Source organism: Chelonia mydas, chromosome 3 (genome assembly GCF_015237465.2).
Source record: "Chelonia mydas isolate rCheMyd1 chromosome 3, rCheMyd1.pri.v2, whole genome shotgun sequence".
Classification (NCBI taxonomy): Eukaryota; Metazoa; Chordata; order Testudines; family Cheloniidae; genus Chelonia; species Chelonia mydas.
Window position 1 is genome coordinate 91,635,708 of NC_057851.1, and position 22,667 is coordinate 91,658,374.

The following is a 22,667-nucleotide window of genomic DNA, read 5'->3' on the forward strand; positions in this document are numbered from 1 at the left end:
TTATCATTTTCCTGTGAGTTCATCTGAGATCATAGTGATTGTCTGGTTTCACCCACATAGTTGCTGCTAGGCTACACCACATGTTGTGATAGGCATGTGTATGAATCCATGGAGCTTGAAACGTGTGTTGTGCAGGGAGATGTCCATCATTGCAGCAGTAGAGATATATCTGCAGATCCTGCATCTGCTCTGGCAGGATCTGGTGCTGCTTTCAGTTGATGTGCCCTGGTCTGTGGGGAGCTTGCTTCTGTGTGTGTGTGGGGGGGGGGGGAGGGGGGAAGTGGGAGGAGGTTCAGGAAAGATTTCCCATTCTTTTGCTCCCTCCACCAGATCTGCCCCACCATCCAACCCACTCCCCATTTCCCAAGCCCCTCTTCTCTTTCCAACAGCCGCCCCCCACAAGTCACCTTCCAGTCAACCTTCCCCGGGGCTTCCCTCCGCTCATCCCTTCCATCGCTTTTGAGCAAGGAGAGCTGGGGGCCCCAAGGGAAGCGGCTTCTCTTTCTGCAGGGACCTGGGACGCGCTCCCGGGCGGCGCCCCTCCAGCTGGCGTGGGGCGGAGGCGCCGGGGGCCAGGTCCCAGCCAGGTGCCCCCCGTGGCACTGCCCGCGTTTTGCGCCGTTCGTCCCGCGGTGCCCCGGCAGGCGGCAGCAGAGAGCTCCTCCCGCGCCCAGTCCCTCGCTCGCTCTCTGAGCGGCAGCCGCCGCCGCCCCTTCCAAAAATGGGAGCGGGGGCGGCGGTCTGGCCGAGCGGGGACCTCGCAGCCTCAAATGCCCCCGCGGCTCCCGGAGAGGAGCCGCGTCCCCACCGCAGCCGGCACCTCCGCCCGCCCCGGTACCTGACCCAAAGAGCAGCCCCCTCCTCCCCAGCGTCCCCCCGAGCATCTGCCGCCAGAGCGCGTGTGGCAGCCACAGCAGCTCCCGCCGCCGCCCATCGCCAAGGCCGCCCGGCTGCGCGGGCAGGGGGAGCTCGGGGAAGTGAAGCTTTCACCGCTGGTGGGGGGAGGGGGACAGCAAAGTCTGTTGCAGAGCCCGAGCCCTGAGGGGAGTGGGCACCCCTCCTCCCTTCCCCGCGCCTCAGCCGGGCTGCGCTGGAGCAGGCAGAGCAGCAGCAGCCCCCACGTTGCGAGCCAGCCCCGTGCCATGCCGCTGAGCAGCCGCCGCCAGCTCAGTGCCACGCTCTCCTCCCGCTGCTGCTGCGCGGGGAGCCCGGCCGGCGCCGCATGGAGCCGCTGAAGCCTTCGCCCAGGGGAGTCGGGAGACCCGGCTAAGCCTCCCAGCAGAGGGGCGGCCGCTGCTGGCGCTGCCCGAGACCCGGCTGGGGAAGAGGAGGAGGAAGGGGGCGCGCTGCTGCCCAGCATGAACTGAGCTCGGCCCCGCCGCCTCCCCGCACAGCAGCGCCGCCGCCCTGGAGGCTTTGCGAGCTGAGCTGGGGGGCAGGCTTTGAAGCCCAGATGCCTCTGGGGCTTCGCAGCACAGCGCGGCTGCTCCTGCTGGCACCTGGCGCAGCATTGCCCCCCGCGCTGCCGCCGACGCGCTCGCTGGAGGCTCGCTCCGTGGTGCACAGGGAGAGCGAAGGGGGCAGCGGCTGCTAACCCGGCGCAGCGGGTCCTAATGCCTGTCACTTCCCGGGACGCGCTGGCGGCGGCAGCAGGCGAAAGCCCCCGGAGCCCCGCTCAGGTGTGCCTGGCCTCTCCCGCCATCTGATTGGATCAAGTTGGGCTCTACGTGGCGAGGGCTCTTGGAAACCATGGGTTATTGCAGCGGCAGGTGCACGCTGATCTTTGTCTGTGGCATGCAACTGGTAAGTGACACGGCGCTGTGTGCGGTGCCTCTCGGCAATAGTGGCAAAGAAGTGCAGGGCAGAGGCTGACACATGGGCTGCAAGGGGGAGGTGGAAGATAAAAAAAAAAAAAAAAGAAAAAGAAAAGAAAAGACTTTTCAGTGGATCATTGACACAAGGTATCATTGATCACATGGAGCTACTGTCCCAGCTGTCTTAAGATAAACCCCCCAAACGAGGGAACTCCCTGAAATGGGAGAGATCTGGTGGTACCTTTGATATGCATTGGAAAAAAGGGTCCGTTAGAGATGTTGCTTAGACAGCTATAGAGTTTTGTACATACAGTAAAGTTAATAAAACAAAACCTCAGGACAGTTTTGACAGGCATTGGCTAAACTTGGTGTCTGGTTTCTTTCAACAAACTGATATTTAGTTCGCACTCAGGGATGCCATTGTTATTAGTCATGAACAGCTTGCCACACAGGTGTGAGTGAATTTACAACTGACTTTTTCTGCAGTTATGTTTCTTCTTTCAGTATTATTAACTGATGTTTAATTGCATTGCATTGTTACAGAAGTGAAAACAAATGCGAGAATGCGTTGCAGATACTGTATTCATAGCCATCAGACATAGAAACAGTATTGAGTTTAGAAAGTATGCAAGAGAGGTACAATAACTTAGAAAAGGCTTAAAGATAGATCTATTTATCAAAAATATGGAATAGGTAAACATACCGTGGCACTCTAAAGTGACTGCACATTTTTAATGAACTGCTACCAAGCTAAAGAAAATCCATTTCCTTTTCTGTATTATATATGAGAATTTCCATCTGGAGTATTGTCTGATTTGAGAGGATGGTGGAATTTGTAGAATTCAAATTAAATGCGATGCAAGTACACATCACTAAGGACCCAGCCACAAAAAATGCCACCTCTCTGAATTTCAATTGTCCAAGTGTGGAACATGTGGTAGAGGACTTCTTTAAGCAGTTAACCTTGATCAGGAATGAAATAATTAACATTACCTACTCCCCTGTATCTCTTATTGTATAGTCTTGCTGGAAAAGCCTGAGCTGGTATCAATGGCAACCAGCATTACCACCAATTCTTCCAATGGAGATAGGTACTAAGAAGACTGCAGAAGAAAACAATGGATTTCAGAGTCCTAAATCAAACCTACTTTTTATGTACTATCAGTAGAACTGAAGCACAAATGTCTGTGGTCTTTATATATGTTGTGATTAATCCTTCATCCTTCTGTGTTGTGGGAAGCCTTCTATTTGTACAAATGGTGTTCTCAGAAGTTATCTGATCCTTTGTATTTGGTAAAAAGAAAAGGAGTACTTGTGGCACCTTAGAGACTAACAAATTTATTTGAGTATAAGCTTTCATGAGCGAGCTGTAGCTCACGAAAGCTTATGCTCAAATAAATTTGTTAGTCTCTAAGGTGTCACAAGTACTCCTTTTCTTTTTGCGGATACAGACTAACACGGCTGCTACTCTGAAACCTGTCATTATGCAAGGCTTTGTATTTGGTATATTTTAGTAGATTTCATTTATTCATATGCAGTCTAAAAAGAAAAACTTGAATAGAAGTCTGTAGTACATGAGGGATGTAATCTTTTCCCAGCAATTTGGAAACATAAAACACATCATTTAAGTTTTCCAGATCTATTTAAGTTTCAGACCCATGCTTTTCATTTTCTGTGAAAAGGCAACAAAAAGTTTAAAATGTACTTCATATGGACAAAAGATCCCTTTGAAGAAATATTAGCTGGAGTGAATTAGCTTCTGAAGGTGCAGAGATGTAAAAACTTTCTTGTTCTTAGGGTCTGCACATTTGCTAACCATGTGTGTATGTGTGTGTAAAAACAAACAAATAAAAACACCTCTCAGGGATATGTGAGTAAGTGAAATAATGCAAGATCTTGTTTCATATTATTTTACTTTTTTATTTTAACTTGGTAGGGTCCTAGAATAAGTAAAATATAATCTAAGTACTGTATTCCACCATTGCTTACAAAACCTTTGAGAATCAATATATTTCAAATAGACTGCAAGGCACTACTGTTCCCCTTTTTGACCCGAGCTACTCAAAAAATCAGCGTTTAGTTGGTTGGTCCAGTTAGGAGGAGAAAGGGTAATAGGTACTTCTCTGATGCAGTTTAGTTTGTTTACAAGGATTGTACAAAGTCCTGTGTCTCTGAATGCAGAAGGAATCAAATAGCAGAAAACAGCTTCTTTTGCTCACAGCACCAAGAGTACTTTTAGCCTGCACCCCTAACCCCAAAACATCTCCCCATATATCTTTCCGGGTGAACCTTTGTCAGCTGTTTCTTCAGGCTCTCTCCCTGTCTCCTGTCCTTATCCCAGTTTTTTCTTTTGTTCTGCCTTCTCCCCACCCCCAGCCCTATCTAAAACAGTATTCAACAAAAGCTCCTGGGTGAGTTCACATACTCCTTGTCTTAAGTGGGGGCTTATATTTACAGTTATGCTAATTGAAAGATATATTCAGACCTGTCAATCTCCATGGGGTTTTTAACTTGACTATAACTAGATTTGAGCGAGCTCATACCATTACATAGTGTCCTGACAAACCTGAAAGCTTTAATTTCTTTACTGCACAAGAAGTGGCACATTACTACTAACCCCCCCCCCCCCCCCAAACCTCAATTATACTGTATCTGCGTAGTGACATTTCAGTAGATCAAAAATATAGTTGGCCATACAAGAATACTCTTCTTATTTTACAAAGATCTTGTCCCCCCCACTTTATGTGCCGTCGCATTGCTATAAGTCATGAGCCTTCAAACCCTTTCTCATATGAGTACTTCCATTGATTGATTGGTGTGAGTGTGTAACTGATTAGGCGTCAGCCCTGATCTACACTAGAAAATTAAGTTGGCTTAACTGCATTGCTTAGGGACGTAAAAAATCCACACCCCTGAGCTGCGTAGTTAAGCCAACCTAACATTTATGTAGACAGTGCTAGGTCGATGGAAGACTGCTTCTGTTGACTTACCTACTGCCTTTCAGGGAGGTGGATTACCTACGCCAATGAGAAAGTTGCACTGAAGAGCTACAGTAGTGCAGGTGCAGGGGAGTAGCAGTGCCACTGTAGCATTTCGAGTGTAGACAAGTCCCTAGCTACCATCGCTTGGGGAGATGGTGTTCCTACAGTGATGGAAAAACTTCTTCCGTTGCTCTAGGCTGTGTCTATATACATGTCTGTGCTGGCATAGCTGTGGCACCAGAGCTATGCCACTGTAATCTCTGTAGAGTTGAATGGCCTAAATTTTCAGGATTCAGCCCATAATTAGCAGCCATGTTGATGCAGATAGTAAAAAAATGAAGAAAAGTCAACTGGCATGATATTGTGAAGCAGCATTACTTGACTGTTGATAATTTTTTTGTCCACATTTTTAACAGAGAACATTTTTATTGAAAAACCAATGGTTTAATTTTAAAAACAATTATAAAATATAGAAAATACACTTTTAAGGAAAAAAGTTTCCGATTTTAAGAAAGGAAAGGGGTTTTGCACTTGTGTTTCTGTTAGAAGAATTTTTGCATATTTGCTTAGTATAGATGTAGTGATTTAGTTAGTCTTGGCAGGATTGGCAAAATATGTAATACAATGGTATATTGTTGAGCATTAGAAAAGTTGCTGCAGGCTTATCTGTACAGTGTATGGCCAATCTCCGAAATGGACCATAAAGGCTAAATTTTCAAAGAATGCATCAGGAATGCTGTTAGATACACTTGAGAGCACCTGCTCAAACACAGAATTCCAACTGCACACTGATCAGTGCTCCCTTGCTTAACATACAGAGTCCCTCCTATTTGTGCTCTCACTTGTATTATGCAAAGCAGCTTCTGACCGTTCATTTTCTTCTGCATTATTAACCAATAAGAAAAATTAATGCTGTTGTGACTGAGGCTGGAATGCTGTGTCCAGTTCTGGTACCCAGCATTCAAGAGGGATGTTGATAAATTGGAGAGTTTTCAGAGAAGAGCTACGAGAATGATTAAAGGATTAGAAAGCATGCCAAATAGTTTGAGCTCCTTGAGTCCATTTAGTTTAGCAAAGAGAAAATTAAGGGGTGACTTGTTTGCAGTCTATAGGTACCTGCATGAGGAACAAATATTTAATAATGGGCTCTTCAATCCAGCAGAGAAAGGCAAGATTATCCAATGGCTGGAACTGAAGCTAGACAAATTCAGATTGGAAAAAAGGCAAAGTTTTAACAGTGAGAGTTATTAATCACTGGAACAATGTACAAAGAGTTATAGTGGATTCTCCAGCACTGACAATTTTTAAATCAACATTGGATGTTTTCTCAAAGGATCTGCTCCAGGAATTTACTTTGGGGAAGTTCTGTGGCCTGTATTATACAGGAGGTCAGACTAGATGATCACAATGTTTCCTTCTGGCCTTAGAATCTGTGAACCTGTAGCAGGTAAGAGTTAATTTTGCTGATGTCAGGTCCAAACTGTTAATTAATTTAGTATATGAAAATAATCCCAGTATACCTCTTAATTCTTCAAAGATATTAAACTGATTCTTTGTAAATTTATCTCCTCCTCCTCAAGAGGCCATCAAGCATGGATGTGTGTGAGTTGTGGTCTCTGTTTCTTTCACTTCTGACCCAGATTCCATGTTGCTTTCAGAGGGAGTCTCCACTATTCTACCTCTTCCCCAACCTCTCGGCCTTTTTTTCTTTTGGGTCTCCTTTCCCATTAATAGCTCTACTGGCCGCCTATGCTGTTGCTTACAGTCTTCTCAACCAGCAGAAAAATGAAACTGACAGTCTTATTGTCAGTTTCGGTGCTGTCCATAAAGGTCAGAAGAGCAGTAATGAAACTGGCCACAGCCTTTTCGGTTTCCCTCTGTTGCTGTGAGGGAAAACTATGAACAATGGCAGAAGCACTGAGCTGGTCAGCAGGAAATTCAGGAAGACGGTACTTCATTTTGTCAAACTTGGAAGTTATCGTCATAAGCAAAGGCTAGAAATTTTAAAGTGGAATTTAAAATTCTTCAGAAATTAATAGCTTATCACTCCACTTCTGTTCACTGTGGAAAGGGTCTCACTTCCCAGAGGCAAGTAGGTGAATGGTATTCTCCATCTCATGCAATATTTTATACTATTTTTATATGTCACTATTTACATTTTAATTTGTGTTCTATACTGTCATGAGGTCCATTACTGCTAGGGCACCTTGTCGTGGCTGGTCTGGGGATTAGCTCCTTCCAAGTCCGATGTCCCTTTCTTCGCATCGTGGTACCCCTCTCAATCTGGGACTCAGCTACCCCTTCTTAGAGACTCAGCCCTCCAGCCAGGTCACTAGGTCCTCTCCTTCTTGGGTAGCAAAGTCCTCAGGTGCAATCCCAAGCAGTCTTCTGCTCCATGTCCCAGTCTGTGCCACTTCAGCGGTTGGTAGAGGAACCCATCCCCACCCTCTACTCCAAGTTCCAGTCCAGAACCCGTGTCTAGCAACTGTGATCTGCCTGCATCCAGAGCCTGTTGCTGTTTCCGCTGGACTCTTTCCTACTTCTCTGCTCTTATCTTCTGCACACACACACTCTCCCCCACTCTGGATTTATCAATCCAAACTCTCTGCAGACTACCTTAATCTGTAGTCTTAAACACATCTTCCTTCTCTCAAGGTGTGACTGCAAACTACTTCCCCTGTAGCCCTTTCCTGCTGCCAGATTCCTGGCTTTATACCAACCCTGCCTGTTTCTTTCCAGCTGGACTCCATCCTCCATCAGCTTTTCAATCCCTGACTCTCCCCTTGTGTGGGGTGGACACCTCGTCACATATAGCTGATTGGTTATAATAAATTATACTCATGAATGTTAGGCAGAAAATTTATAGATACACCTAACAAATAGGCACCAAGTTTTTGAAATGTTACTAGTCATTGTGGGCACCGCAATTTTTGGATGCTCAACTTCAGTTGCTTTAAAGGGGCCTGATTTTCAAAGGGTATTTACTCAGGACTTTCTGAAAGTCAAGACACCCAAAAAAACTGATACAGCCAAAATTACTAGTCATTTCTGAAAATGTAGGCCAGGCATGGGGAACCCTTTTTTTGTATCAGGGGCCATTGACCTGCCAAAAAAATCAATGGCGGGCCGCGCACGTTCAACTCACGTGCCCAGGGGGGCGCAGAGGCTCGGTGCTTGTGGCTCCAGCTCCTCAGTGGGGGGGTACCACGAGCACTGGCTCGCCCGCCGTGGGCGGGAAGCCCCAAGCCTCGAGAAGCTCCAAGCCTCAGCACCCCCCCTCCCCCACAGGGCTGGAACCACAAGTGCTGGCTTGGCCTCCGCAGGGCTGGAGCTGTGAGTGCCGGCTTGTCCCACTGTGGGAGGAGGAGTCTCTGTGCCCCTCCTCCCCCGGGCAGGTGAGTTTAATGTGTGTGGCCCACGGGCTGGATGAAAATGAACAAGGGACCAGATCTGGCCTGCGGACTGTAGGTTCCCCATCCCTGATGTAGGCTTTAATTCTTATCTGTGGTTTATGCTGGTTAAAGTAGTGATCAGATACTTAATGGATTCTGACAGCTTGCTTCAAAAACTCCCTTGAGTTTCATGCCCCTGCACAAATTATTAACATGAGTGTAGAGAAAACTCAAACAATTTATTTGAGAAACAACACCAATTGGGGTAATTTCTATGCTTATCTGTGATATTGATGTACTGTATGTGAACCCATACTTAGTTATACTGTTGCACCTGTATGAACATATTTGTTCTGCTGGAAATAAAGCCCTGTAAACTTTCAAATGGTGGAAATGAATTACATAGAATCAGAAAGTAATATCTGCAGTATGCCTTTCATGGTCAGAAGTACAACTAATCTACAGTGCTAGCCTTCATACTTACAGAATTTTCTCTTCCAATTATTGCATAAACTGTAAAACAATGATACATTTAACCACGCAGAACCAGAGCTTTATTCTTTGGAGAACAAGTGTGCCTTAGTGATAGGTTATATTTCTTACTTTTTACAAAAAATTATCAAACTTCGGCTTGAACAGCAAGCAATCTTTATGCTCATTTTTATCTGTCATGAACAGAATATTTTAAATCATCATTACTGGAAAACTTGTAGATTCTGTCATGGATTGTGATGTAGGCTTTTCATGTCAGAAACTGAGGTTGAACACCAGCTTAATGTCTGAAATGGGAATGGTGATTTCAGGTCTGTAGCAGTTTATATCACAATTCTACCCCACTTGATTTTGCACAGTTTTGTATCATTAGTATCCTTATTTTAAGAGAAATCCTTGTCTGAATAGCTTGCAGATTGAATTATCAGCAGTCCTCCAGGGAGCTATGGCTATCCAGGTTATAGCTGAGGTCACTTACAGAGCAGTATCAGAAAACTCACAGGGTTGTGCCTAAGCAATATTTACCAGATAGTTTTACAGAATAATTAACGTTCCATTCTAGATGTGTTCTTACACCATGCCTTCACCATAATATCTGACTGCCTTCCAGCAGTGCATTAAGGTAGTTAACTGACATCACGTTTGTGTTTGTTCTTTCATCCTCTCCCCAGCTGGGAGGTGTGTACAGGGTAGTGGTTGTTTTTTTTTTAATTCTTTTGATAATGACACATATGTTGCTATATTTTTATGTTAGAGGAGGCCATGTCAGAGAAATGTGCCTTGTACTTAGAGCGGAAGGTGTTAGGTTTGTGTGGTCCTTAGTTCACAAATCCATAGGCTTTTTAAAAGTACAAAGATTCTTTTTTTGCTTCTAGAACTGGGTCTCTGGATGCCTTCAAAATTGTGTTTGGGTTAAAAACAGGTTGTTTCTTCTTAAAAATTCTTTGTAGTTTTGTTTTAATTTTGTGAGAAAAACATTGAATGGATGTAGATGAGCATCCTAGCCTCTTTATGTTCCAAAATTTTCTGATGGCACTAACTCTACAAAGGAAGTAAACACAGATTTACCTGCAGCAGACATTCAACAAATGTATATTTTTGAAAGCTGCTGTGTAATGCTGCAGAGTGCATTTGAGGAGTTGTCAGGATTATATAAGTCAAGGATTTGAGCTAGAATTCAAAGAACTAACATCTTTTGTTGCAATGGAGGAAATGTGTAGCCAATCTGTAAGATGAGTAAAAACTTGAGGGGGTGGGGGATACACAGTATATTTCTGTGCTGTTATTCAGATGAAATACTCCAAATTGATAACTAAGATCTTTATTTCTTAATATTTTTCAGGTTATGCATGGTAACAGGTACAGAACTTCAGTATTACTAGAAGTAAGAGCTGTTATGTAACTGGATTGTAATGGGTTGAGTTCCATGTAGTAGTGAATATGTAGAGAAATTCAGTGAAGGTACAAAAGTTTTTAACCATGAAAGATGTTTTATTCTTGTTCTAATGAAGTTTTGTTGTTGTTGGTTTTAAATATGGATAGACTAACATCGCTCTTCTAGAGGGAAATAATACTGCTTTCAATATCTGGTGAGTCAGAGGATGGAAGATCTAGTTCCTTCTAACTTGTAAAGTGATAAAGAAATATAGTGGCTTGAATGGACACCTCCTTGCCAGAGCCAACAAGTAGGTCCCAAGCTACTACCCAATTTATTTAAAAAAATATGTAATATACCATTGTCTTGATGGTGTTTGAAAATATTTCACATTCTATAACTCTCTAGAAATGACATCTAGAGGGGGAAACTACTGATCTCTGTGTTCACTAGAAAGTAAACATGCATATCTAATAGTTCTATTCAACAGACATCATACTTATGCATTTTTAATTTCAAATATTGCTTTGAATTCATAAATAACTTATGAGAAATGTTTATCAGTTTAAGACTATCTGTTGATTCCTACTAAAATGTGCACATCATATACTATACCTCACAAGTGTCCTTCATTTTAAACTCATATTTACCTTTCATGCACAAACCTGCTGCTCTTCTATATATGTAATTGTACGTTTTTTAAATGAGAAATACTGGAGTGGGAAACTAAAGTCAGAAAAATGTTACTGATGTTGAAAAAAATTTACTCTTACATTGTTTTATGTTTCTTACACTGATAGCTTTCTAGTGCTCCTCTTTTTAGGCCATTTTACCTACATATGCTTTAATTCTGCTTTTATTGAAGGAACTGAATAAATGACCAATGACATCAGTGGGAGAAGGATTGGAGTCATCATATCACTTATTTGCACCTGAGTAGGTTAAGGTTCAGGGTTTTGTTTCGTTTTTTCTTTCTTTTTTTTCCCCTTCACATCACAAGGTCTTGATGGTAGAGTTTAGTAGAGAAGACACCAACGTGAAGTTAATGATATCACTTCTAAGGGGAACTCAGTGTTTCTTCCAATATAACAATACCTACCACATTTATATTTTGTATCCCCTTTATAGAATTACAATGCTCTAGTGGGAAGGGGGTGTGTGTGTGTGTGTGATTGCGGCCTAGTAAACAAATCCCTGAACTGGAACTCAGAAGAGCAGGATTCTATCCATAGCTCTGTCCATGGCCTTCTGCAATGACCTTGGGCAAGTCATATCACCTTTCTATGCTTCAGTTTCTATATCTGTAAAATTGGGATTTGATGATACATACTTCCTTGGAAAATCACTTTCAGATCTATTGATGAAAATGCTATAAAACAGGTTTAAAACATTGGTCAAACTGGACAGTGTCTACACACAAGAATAAATGGACACAAATCTGACATCAGGAATCATAACATCAAAAACTGGTAGGAGATCACTTCAACCTCTCTGGCCACTCAGTAAAAGACTTAAGGGTGGCAATTTTGCAAGAGAAAAGCTTCAAAAACAGACTCCAACGAGAACTTGCTGAGCTTGAATTAATATGCAAACGAGATACCATCAACTTGGGTTTGAATAGAGACCGGGAGTGGCTGGGTCATTACCCATATTGAATCTATTTCCCCATGTTAAGTATCCTCTCACCTTCTTGTCAACTGTCTAAATGGGCCATCTTGATTATTACTACAAAAGTTTTTTTCTCCTGCTGATAATAGCTCATCTTAATTAATTAGCCTCTTACAGTTTGTATAGCAACTTCCACCTTCTCTGTATGTGTATATATACACCTTCTTATGTCTGATGAAGTGGGCTGTAGCCCACAAAAGCTTATGCTCTAATAAATTTGTTAGTCTCTAAGGTGCCACAAGCACTCCTGTTCTTTTTTCATAAAACAGGTAGGTATTCATCTTCTTCTTTCAGAAGACATTACTACAAAATCCTTTGCAGACTCTGCATCTATAAGGATCACATCACTTTCTTCTTAAGTCCAGCCACTTCTGGTGGTAGCATTGTCACAGCTGTTTCTTAACAGCACAGCAAGACACAGCAGAGTAGGAAAGAAGTGAACAATAATTTCTCTTATTAAACTACAATGGAAATTGAGACAGAGCAGAATATAGAACTGTTAATTGGAATTTCGCTGACATAAGCATAAATAGTACGTAAAATTTCATCTGTCCTATATTTAAGTAATGTTGCAGACCTAACAAAAGGGCCAGATTCTGGAGTAGTATATTACACCTTCCCAAATTCTCACACAGAAAAGAGTTTATAGAATAAGATACTATTCACTAAGAGGAAGGATAGTGAATCTGGCTTAGAGACAAATGTTGGCTAATATTTGTATCTGAACTCTTAACTGCTTTCTGAATTAAAGTAATTCTTTCTCAGGTGACTCATACTATGGTTCACTTTACTAATTAAAAATTCTTTTAGCATTCTCCACAGAAGGGCCTACTAATTGGCTCTCAACAATTATTTTCCTTTTAACTTTAAGATAAAAAGCTTTACTGCAAAATGGAAGATAGATACTATGATGTCTCTTTAGAACAATGCATGGGGGTATGAAAAGTAGTTATCCAATCATTCATAACAAAATGCGAAGCTTACAGATGTTGGCCATGACTAACAATGGCCCTGAGTTTTCCTTTATTCTCTGGTCACAGATTGAACAGACTATCACAGAAACTATTATAAAGCATTGAAACAAAGGAGAGAAAAAGCCAGTTGTATATCATTGCTGCTTTCACAAATAAAACCACAAATATGTTATGCCTAAGAAGACCCTGTTCAATGTTCATTGGAACCACCAGTGACATGGGTTTTTATGAATAACACTAGTTACTGGCCAGTCATGTCATTGCATCGTTATTCAAGTTGGCAGTGCAAAAGACAAGAAAACATTAGGAGTTAAGGGACTACTAAAGAGGAGGAGGCTGATCTGGAAAATAATTTTAAATACAGATGCTGCATTTCTTGTTAATGATGTTGTAAAGCTTTTAAAAACAAGGTGCACAACCACTCCCATCCCATGTGTTTTAGGCCAATCATATTTTTAGTTTCTTTGACATTATCAGTTACTAGTCACGACAGCCACTCGTGATAAGCCAGGTGATGGCACTAGTAGCGTTGATTGTAAGACTCTGGCTCAAGTTTACTGTATACTGAAAAGAGAGTTCATTGTCTTGTGTTTTCCATGGTAAGCAAAGCCCTCATGATAACTCGCAGTAAAACTGGACAGTAACTGGGACTTGCAAAAAGAAACCACAACAAACTGCAGCTGGATGTAGCATCCAGGAACACACCAATAATGTTTTGTTTCAATTTTTGGCAGCCTCTAAGAATAGTTAGGGGCTCAGCCATCTAGTGCAATGCATTTACTTGTAATGAATGCTATAACCCATAGTTGGGGCTATTATAGTAGGTAAAGAAGAAGAAGTTCTGAAAGAGATTTTGTGCTGTATAATGCTCAATTGTTCCTTTCCAGATTCAGAGTAAGAAAGTTATTGATACCACTTTATCAGTGTGCATTTGTTGTACAAAATCAGATAGGCATATGAACAGTACTAAAAGGCAGCTAGTTTAATGAGTCCTATTTGCTGCACACATGTGCTTTTCTCATGAATTTGAATAAAAATGCTTTTTGTGGTTGCTGGTATTTGCAATCATTCTTATTTTGTAGTATACATAAAAATATCATCATGTGGGTCCCATGTCAGTATTATATCTGTCATGACTAGCTCTCTGTTAGGGGTCAACTATTCCTCTCCATACAAAACATGCATATAACTCCCACAGATAATAAAGTTCTGAGTGTAATTTACCACAGCATTACTCTAATTTATGCTTATATAACTCTATTGGTTTCAATTAAACACTGATATAAAACAGGAATAGTACAATTCTGAACCAAATCAATGCAAATTATTCAATGGAGACTAGACCCTTATATTTGTATAGTTAGAGTGTGTTTGCAGTGCTGATGTTAGAGAATAAAAGGCCAGTGGTAACATATGCTGGATAAGACTCCTTGATCTTGACTTTAATACAGGAGACCCTTATAAAAGGCATGTGCTGGAAAATAGAGTATATTTGGACATCAAAATCATATTAATTGCCTTCACTAGAAAAGAAGGATCAGATTCTTAGGTGCTCCAACAGCACAAAGCAGGTGGGAAGCTGGTTTAACTGGCTCCCTGAGGATTCTCCTTGTGTAAGGGAAATCTGAGTTGTATAGAGCCAGCATAGTAGTTCTACACTGACACTCACCATAAGCGGCATTCCTGGAATAAAGGAGGTGTGGCTGGGGCATTCCTATGACCCAGAAATCCAAAGCTGCCAGGGGCATCGGACCTGGATGGCGCTAATCCCCAGACCAGCCAGGAGGAGGTGTCCAGGAATATATTCTTGAGAGAGCCATCTACTGACACCGTATCTATTAATAACTAACTGTTTACACATGCAGACACAGAGCTCTCCTTTAAAAAGTGCTCCCCTAATTCTGTGCAGAGTGAAGCTCAGTCAGACTAGAGTATTTAGCGAGATGTAGTCCCATGTTTATGTAAATGTTTCCTATTTTTTTTATATAAAACCCTCAAACCGATTAAAAGATTGTATACCATATTTGGAATGAGGTGCATGTTTTTAAACACTGAACAGAATAGAACACTCTTTAATGAGAGCAGGAACAATTATTACTAAGACAGTGACCACTATTCCAGACAATTTTGTTGAGGATTTCAGTGGTCTAAAGTGATCTAAAACTTCTGTACTGAATGGATTGAATGGACTGATTGAATGGATATGCTTTTGTATTTCATTATTTGAGAATTTTGCCATTGAAAAAGGGATGTTTTGTTGGCTTTTGACACCCTGGTAGCATGTTTTTATTTGAACTAGAGAGCCTGGGTTTATGATAGGGATCCTCTTATCATAAGTTTTTTTGGCCTCTGGAGGAAGAATGGATGGAAGAATAGAAGGCCCCAGCAGCATTGAACAGTCAGCACTACTATGAACAGGTTCAATAGCAATCGCTCTCTCAGTAAGGTGATCAGGTGGGAATTGGGAGATAAAAATACAGCCGGTTGGAAACTCCAAAGAAAAGTCACTTTTAAAAGAAATCCGTGCCTGACAAAAGTAAAAATTGATAATGCTGGCAAGAATTAGGCAGAGGCCATGCAACCTGCCTCAAAGAGTTATACCAATGTACTTAAAGCTTGAGTGTAGAACACTGTCGTCACATTACTGCATCTGTCTTTGAACAGACACGCATTACTTTAGCTTAGGTGACATGGCCCCAACCCCACATCCTGGATCTTAGTATTTCCAAACTTTGGGAAAGTTTGATGCCAAACTTTGCATCCAGGCCCATCCCTACAATTTAGGACTCAATTTTGACTAGTCATATGATGACAGGACAAGAGAGTAAAGCCCCATCCCCATCTGTGCTCACAGTAGGACAACTCAGATTTTGTCTGGGGCTTGGGGTAGACTAGGGGCTACACACCCAATATTCTCCCTTTAAGTATGTGGATGATGGGAGGGAACGAGGGTGGAGCCAGGACTGCACCACCCTTACTTCTTGCAATGGTCTGACCCAATCCAGGGGAATTAGCTGTAGCCTGAAAAGGTGAAGTAACCTATTTCCTCTTTGCCCCAGGGCAAGAAGGAGAAGAGGGAAGGAATTGTGACTTCTTTCCTGGAGTGGTCTTTCATACATGTGACCCCTTATTTAAAGGATCAATCTAGTCCTCAGTGATGAGGATGAATATTAGGTTCATTTCTACTAAAACTGTTCTATCTGTCACCAAAGCTATGCTAAAACCCAAATGGAGATAAGTGTAAGGTCAGTATATTAACATTCAGCCACCTGAATCCTCGGGAATGTTAAAGTTGATCAAGATAAAGCATAGTTCATGAATTGTATTTTTAAAAGGTCAAGAAGTGAAGACGATTTACTTATTTCAGTTGAAATTCGCCAGGTCTGGGGTTAGGGTGAAGGGAAAAGGAATTAAAACTTGAGAGCTATTTATGTGTTTAGATCAACAATTGTGTCAACCCCAGCTGTTTGTGAATATTGTCCACGTCTACACAAATATTTTTCAATACTAGTTCCTTTCAAAGTAATGATGTGCGTAAGACACACTTTCTGCATTTTAGATTTGAATTAGTGTTCCAGGAACATGGAAAGTCTTACTTTTTCCACAGATAATTTTCTAAGCAACTTAATTTGAGTTCCCACAATGTTAGAAAGAAAATATTCTGCATGCTGTTTGTTTGACAAACATCATAAGGAGGAAATAGCATGGTGAATTTTGAAGGTAGAATCTTTTCCCATTGGGATTAAATATCTTTAAGATGTACCCCCAAAAAGTTGTCTTGAAATACTGTAATTGCATTCAACATGTCATTAAGATCACTCAGAAAGGGCTTCCCAAAGACATATGTCTACAAAGTTATTTACTTAGTGCCAAACAAAACAAAATCTTCACACCTGGGATATGGTGAAGGATCATTCAATAGTACTGTGTTTTTTCTTACTTTGTCTTATAAGCCTAACAGGAGAGAGGTGGTTGTCCACTCTTGCAGAAGCACAACAAATCCTTTGACTAGCCAGCTAGTATAATCTTGTAATTATTTTTTCTCATGGAGTTAGTCAGAACTTTTACTACTGGGGTCCTACATTATTTACCTGTTTCCCTTACTTTATCCACTAGAAGCTGCTTTCCCTGCCACACTTGCTCTTCACTGTCTTAACCAGAGCAGCTTCAATTCTTCAGAACTTAATTTTTGCAATGGTTGTCTTGTATTTTGTGCTACAGTTGAAATTACATTCCCTAATGACCCCTTAGTTATAGTGAATTTTGCATCTAATAGGCAAACTTTAAAATGTATATATTAAGATACATTTAGCAACAATAAAAAGGTTTTTCCTCAAAGGTCCTAGTCCCTGAAGCAGTCCTATCACTACTGGTACACACACAAATAAATAATAATAAGTAGTCCTATGACCACTGATATAATAAAAATAATTAATAATAAAGTGGCTTTATTATAGAAATCACTCCATTGATGCAACAGGGCTGGATACCCTGACTTATTAGGTAGTGACATATTTGCCTACACTGGCTTTACACCATCTGTTGTGATGGAGTGGGAGCATGAGGGAATCCCTTGAGTCCTGGCTGGCACTGTGTCATTTACTGCAGCTCCTAAGCTGCTCTATGTTGTGCCAGGCTGTTTGGGTCCCCAGTAAGGGTGAGGCTTAGGGAAGAAGAACGTTTAGAGTAAACTTCTCCCCCCATCCTTCTTCTCTGGGTCCTGTGGTGAGTACATCTCAGCCAGACCCAGAGTTCTGGCCCAGAGTTGTTAAATTAGAGCATTTATTTACAGTGCCATTAAAGACAAAAACAAACACACAGAATACCCAAAACACCATCACCACTGATACCCCTGGGTGATCAAGATGCTAAAGGAAGCATCAAGGAAGCACTCAAGGAAGACAAGGCCGTTACAGAGAAGCTAAATGAATTCTTTGCATTGATCTTCACTGCAGAGGATGTGAGGGAGATTGCCACACCTGAGCATTCATTTTAGGTGACAAAGATAAGGAACTGTCCCAGATTGAGGAGGTAGTAGAGGAGGTTTTGGAACAAATTGATAAATTAAACAGTAATAAGTCACCAGGCCCAGATGGTATTCACCCAAATGTGAAATTGCAGAACTACTAACTGCTGTATGTAACTATGACTTAAAGCAGCCTCTGTACCAGATGATTGTAGTACAGATTTTTAAAAAAGGCTCCAGAGGCAATCCTGGCAATTACAGGCCAGTAATCCTAACCAGAACAGGCAGATTGGCTGAAACTATAGTAAAGAAGAGAATTATCAGACACGTAGGTGAACATAATTTACTGGGGAAGAGGGAACACAGCTTTTGTAAAGGGAAATCATGCCTCACCTATCTATTAGAATTCATTGTGAGGGTCAACAAACATGTGGACAAGGGTGATCAAGTGGATATACTGTACTTGGACTGTCAGAAGGCCTTTGACAAGGTCCCTCATCAAAGGCTCTTAAGCAAACTAAGCAATCATGGGATAAGAGGGAAGGTCCTCTCATGGGTCAGTAACTGGATAAAAAACAGGAAATAAAGGGTAGGAATAAATGCTCAGTTTTCACAGTGGAGAGAGCTAAATAGAGGGGTTCCCGCAAGGATCTGTACGGGTACCAGTGCTATTCAACATATTCATAAATGATCTGGAAAAAGGGATAAACAGTGAGGTCGCAAAATTTGCAGATGGTACCAAATTACACAAGTTAGTTAAGTCCAAAGCTGACTGCGAAGAGTTACAAAGGAATTTCACAAAACAGGGTGACTGGGTAACAAAATGGCAGATGAAATTCAGTGCATTTCCATACATGCATATTGGAAAGCATAATCCGAACCATACATACAATATGGTGGGGTTTAAATAAGCTGTTACCCCTCAAGAAAGAGATCTTGGAGTCATTGTGGATAGTTCTCTGAGAACATCTGCTCAATGTGCAGTAGCAGTCAAAAAAGTTAACAGAGTATTAGGAACCATTAGGAAAGGGATAGATAATAAGATAGAAAATATTATGATGCCACTATAGAAATCATTGGTACACCCTCACTTTGAGTACTGTGTGCAGTTCTGGTCACCTAATCTCAAAAAAGATTAGGGGAGAGATAGCTCAGTGATTTGAGCATTGGCCTGCTAAACCCAGGATTGTGAGTTCAGTCCTTGAGGAGGCCATTTAGGGATCTGGGGCAAACATTGGCGACTGGTCCTGCTTTGAGTAGGGGGTTGGATTAGGTGACCTCCTGAGGTCCCTTCCAACTCTGATATTCTATGATTCTAAGATATATTAGAATTGGAAAAAGTATAGAGAAGGGCAACAATCTTCCTATCTTTAAAAAAGGGAAGAAGGAGAACCAGGGAAACTACAGACCAGTCAGCATCACCTCAATCCCTGGAAAAATCATGGAACAGGTCCTCAAGGAAACCATTTTGAAGCACTTGAAGGAGAGGAAGATGATCAAGAACAGTCAACATGAATTCACCAAGCGCAAGCCTGACCAGCCTGATTGCTTTCTATGATGAGCTAACTGGCTCTGTGGATATGGGGAAAGCAGTGGACATGATATATCTTGACTTTAGCAAAGGTTTTGATACGGTCTCCCACAGTATTCTTGCTAGCAAGTTAAAAAAGTATGGATTGGGTTAATGGACTATAAGGTAGATAGAAATCTGGCTAGATTGTTGGGCTCAGCAGGTAGTGATTAACGGCTCAATGTCTAGTTGGCAGCTGGTATCAAGCAGAGTGCCCCAAGGGTTGGTCCTGGAGCTGGTTTTGTTCAACATCTTTATTAATGATCTGGATGATGGGATAGATGGCACCCTCAGCAAGTTCGCGGATGACACTAAGCTGGGGGCAGAGGTAGATACGCTGGAGGGTAGGGATAGGATACAGAGTGACCTAGACAAATTGGAGGATTGGGCCAAAAGAAATCTGATGAGGTTCCACAAGAACAAGTGCAGAGGCCTGCACTTAGGACGGAAGAATCCCATGCACCGCTACAGACTAGGGACCAAATGGGTAGGCAGCAGTTCTGCAGAAAAGGACCTAGGGGTTACAGTGGATGAGAAGCTGGATATGAGTTAGCAGTGTGCCCTTGTTGCCAGGAAGGCTAATAGCATATTGGGCTGAATTAGTAGGAGCATTGCCAGCAGATCGAGGGAAGTGATTATTCCCCTCTATTCGGGACTGGTGAGGCCACATCTGGAGTATTGCATCCAGTTTTGGGTCCCCCACTACAGAAGGGATGTGGACAAATTGGACAGAGTCCAGCGGAGGGCAATGAAAATGATCAGGGGGCTGGGGCACATGACTTATGAGGAGAGGCTGAGGGAACTGGGATTGTTTAGTCTGCAGAAGAGAAGAGTGAGGGGGGATTTGATAGCAGCCTTCAACTACCCGAAGGGAGGTTCCAAAGAGGATGGAGCTTAGCAGTTCTCGGTGGTGGCAGATGACAGAACAAGGAGTAATGGTCTCAAGTTGCAGTGGGGGAGTTCTAGGTTGGAAATTAGGAAACACTATTTCACTAGGAGGGTGGTGAAGCACTGGAATGCGTTACCTAGGGAGATGGTGGAATCTCTATCCTTAAAGGTTTTTAAGGCCCGCCTTGACAAAGCCTTTGCTGGGAAGATTTAGTGGGTGTTGGTCCTGCTTGTAGCAGGGAGTTGGAGTAGATGACCTCCTGAGGTCTCTTCCAACCCTAATCTTCTATGATTCTTCTATGAAAAAAACTGATTAGGGGTATGGAACAGCTTCCATATGAAGAAAGATTAAAAAGACTGGGACTGTTTATCTTAGAAAAGTGACGACTAAGATAGAGGTCTATAAAATCATGAATGATGTGGAGAAAGTGGATAAGGAAGTGTTATTTACCCCTTCATGTAACATAGAAACCAGGGGTCACCGAATGAAATTAATAGGCAGTAGGTTTAAAACAAACATAAGGAAGTACTTCTTCACACAACACAGTGAACCTGTGGAACTCATTGCTGTGGGCATGTTGTGAAGGTCAAAAGTATAACTGGATTAAAAAAAGAATTACAGTAGAATTATGAACATCTTGGGAATGGAGGTTGTTTGTAACTCTGAAATGTTCGTAACTCTGAACAAAACTCTGAACAAAATGGTATCGTTCTTTCAAAAGTTTATAACTGAACATAGACTTAATACAGCTTTGAAACTTTACTATGCAGAAGAAGAATGCTGCTTTTAACCATCTTAAACGAAACAAGCACAGAAACAGCTTCCTTACCTTGTCCATTTTTTTAAAATGTTCCTTTTGTTTTTAGTAGTTTACATTTAACACCGTATTGTATGGCAGAGTATTTGCTTTTTTTGTCTCTGCTGTCTGATTGTATACTTCTGGTTCCAAATGAAGCGTGTGGCTGTCCCGTCAGTTTGTAACTCTGGTGTTCATAACTCTGAGGTTCTACTGTCGGTAACTTCGTGGAGGATAGGTCCATCAATGGCTATTAGCCAAGATGTTGAGGGAAAAAAACCCAATGCTCTGGGTTTCCCCAAACATCTGACTTTTAGAAGCTGGGACTGGATGACAGGGAATAGATCACTTGATAAATTGCCCTGTTCTGTTCATTCTCTGAAGCATCTAGCACTGGCCACTGCTGGAAGGCAGAATACTGGGCTAGGTGGACAATTGGTATTACCCAGTATGGCTATTCTTATGTCACCCACAAAAAAATAAATAAAACATATAAAGCAAACAATAAAAAACCAAAAATACATGCAAGAGAATGCATTGAAAAAAACAAAATAAGATAGGCTGTTTCTCCAGGCTCACTTATTAAAGAAGATGGATATAATTGTAAATAGGAAAGCTGTGAAATATAGTTAATGAAATCCATCCTTACAAGGATTAGTTACGCTCATAATGGTGACTGAGTTCCTGCTTTTCAAGAGCTGACAGGCAGTGATGGAGTATGTGTCAGTGTTTTTCTTTCATAGCCTCACTTCTGCCACCCTCCATATCTTTTAACTACTTAGGGCTTATGTGCACTGCTTCCTTAAAACTTACTAGGAACAAAAAGGTAGACTGAGCCATTGCTTAGAATCTATCTCATTGGCTACATATATGGTAACAGATTGTCTCCTAAAGTTGAAGTAAAGGGCCAAACTTAAATAGCCGTCTGCTTTTGGGATTGCATCCACTTATAACAGATGCTTCAGCTAGCTGAAAATAAATGTAGGGCCTTTGTAATTACAACCTAGACTGAAACTCATATCTCTGGCCAAGCCTTTGTCATGAAGTGTTACTGAAAATCATTAAGATTCCTTAAATCAGTAACCTATCTAGTCATGAGATCATTTGTACTCTCTTCCCAAATAACCTCTCATATTTTAGACATTGCAGTGGCCAATGTTTTCATTTCTCCTTTAAGACGAGAGTTAAAAATACAAGGGAATGTCATATAATGACACAGACACACTGGATGGACCCTGCTGCAGCAGAACAGAACAAAAAGTAGCAGAGAAATACAATGTAATTTTGCACACTTTAGGAGAAAATTTAAATCTAGTAATTGATTTAAGTGGCTAGAATTACACTAGGGATTATTAATTTGAAGAAGTGCAGTTGTGGAAAGAAGAGCTGGATTGCTGAAATGTTAAGAGAGCATTATAATAGGTTTTTTTGGCAGGGGAGTGCAGATGAGAATGGAACTGATCTTGCGTTTATGGAACTTTAGCATCACAAAGCATTTTTTTCCTCGTACCTCACGTTTTTTCCTCTTTTCTATTGTTTTGAAAGCCAGCAATGCAAAATGAATGACGGACTCAAAGGGGCTTTCTGTAAGTAGAGAGTACACAGCACACATACTACTGCAGTGTTGCCAACTCTCATGACTTTTTTTGCGAGAGATGGGGTTTCACAGGGGGCTGGAGCTCATCTGGTGATTCAAGTTCAACTCTGCCAGAAGCTGGCAGATTTCTGTGCCCTCTGCTTGCTGTTTTCA

At 41.8% G+C, this 22,667-nt stretch overlaps 1 protein-coding gene across 2 annotated transcripts in view; it reads left to right on the forward strand.

Annotated features, from left to right (window-relative positions):
* The first annotated feature begins 684 nt into the window (after window positions 1-684).
* The window catches only part of NKAIN2 (sodium/potassium transporting ATPase interacting 2), a 751,810-nt gene continuing 729,827 nt past the window's right edge, over window positions 685-22,667 (forward strand). Inside the window, exon 1 of one of the 2 annotated variants that reach the window (XM_037894716.2) lies at window positions 685-1,803. In XM_037894716.2, coding sequence (XP_037750644.1) covers window positions 1,750-1,803 — 54 coding nt within the window. In that variant the 5' untranslated portion in view covers window positions 685-1,749. The remainder of the gene's footprint in view (window positions 1,804-22,667) is intronic. The other variant, XM_007056288.3, reaches the window with a different exon arrangement.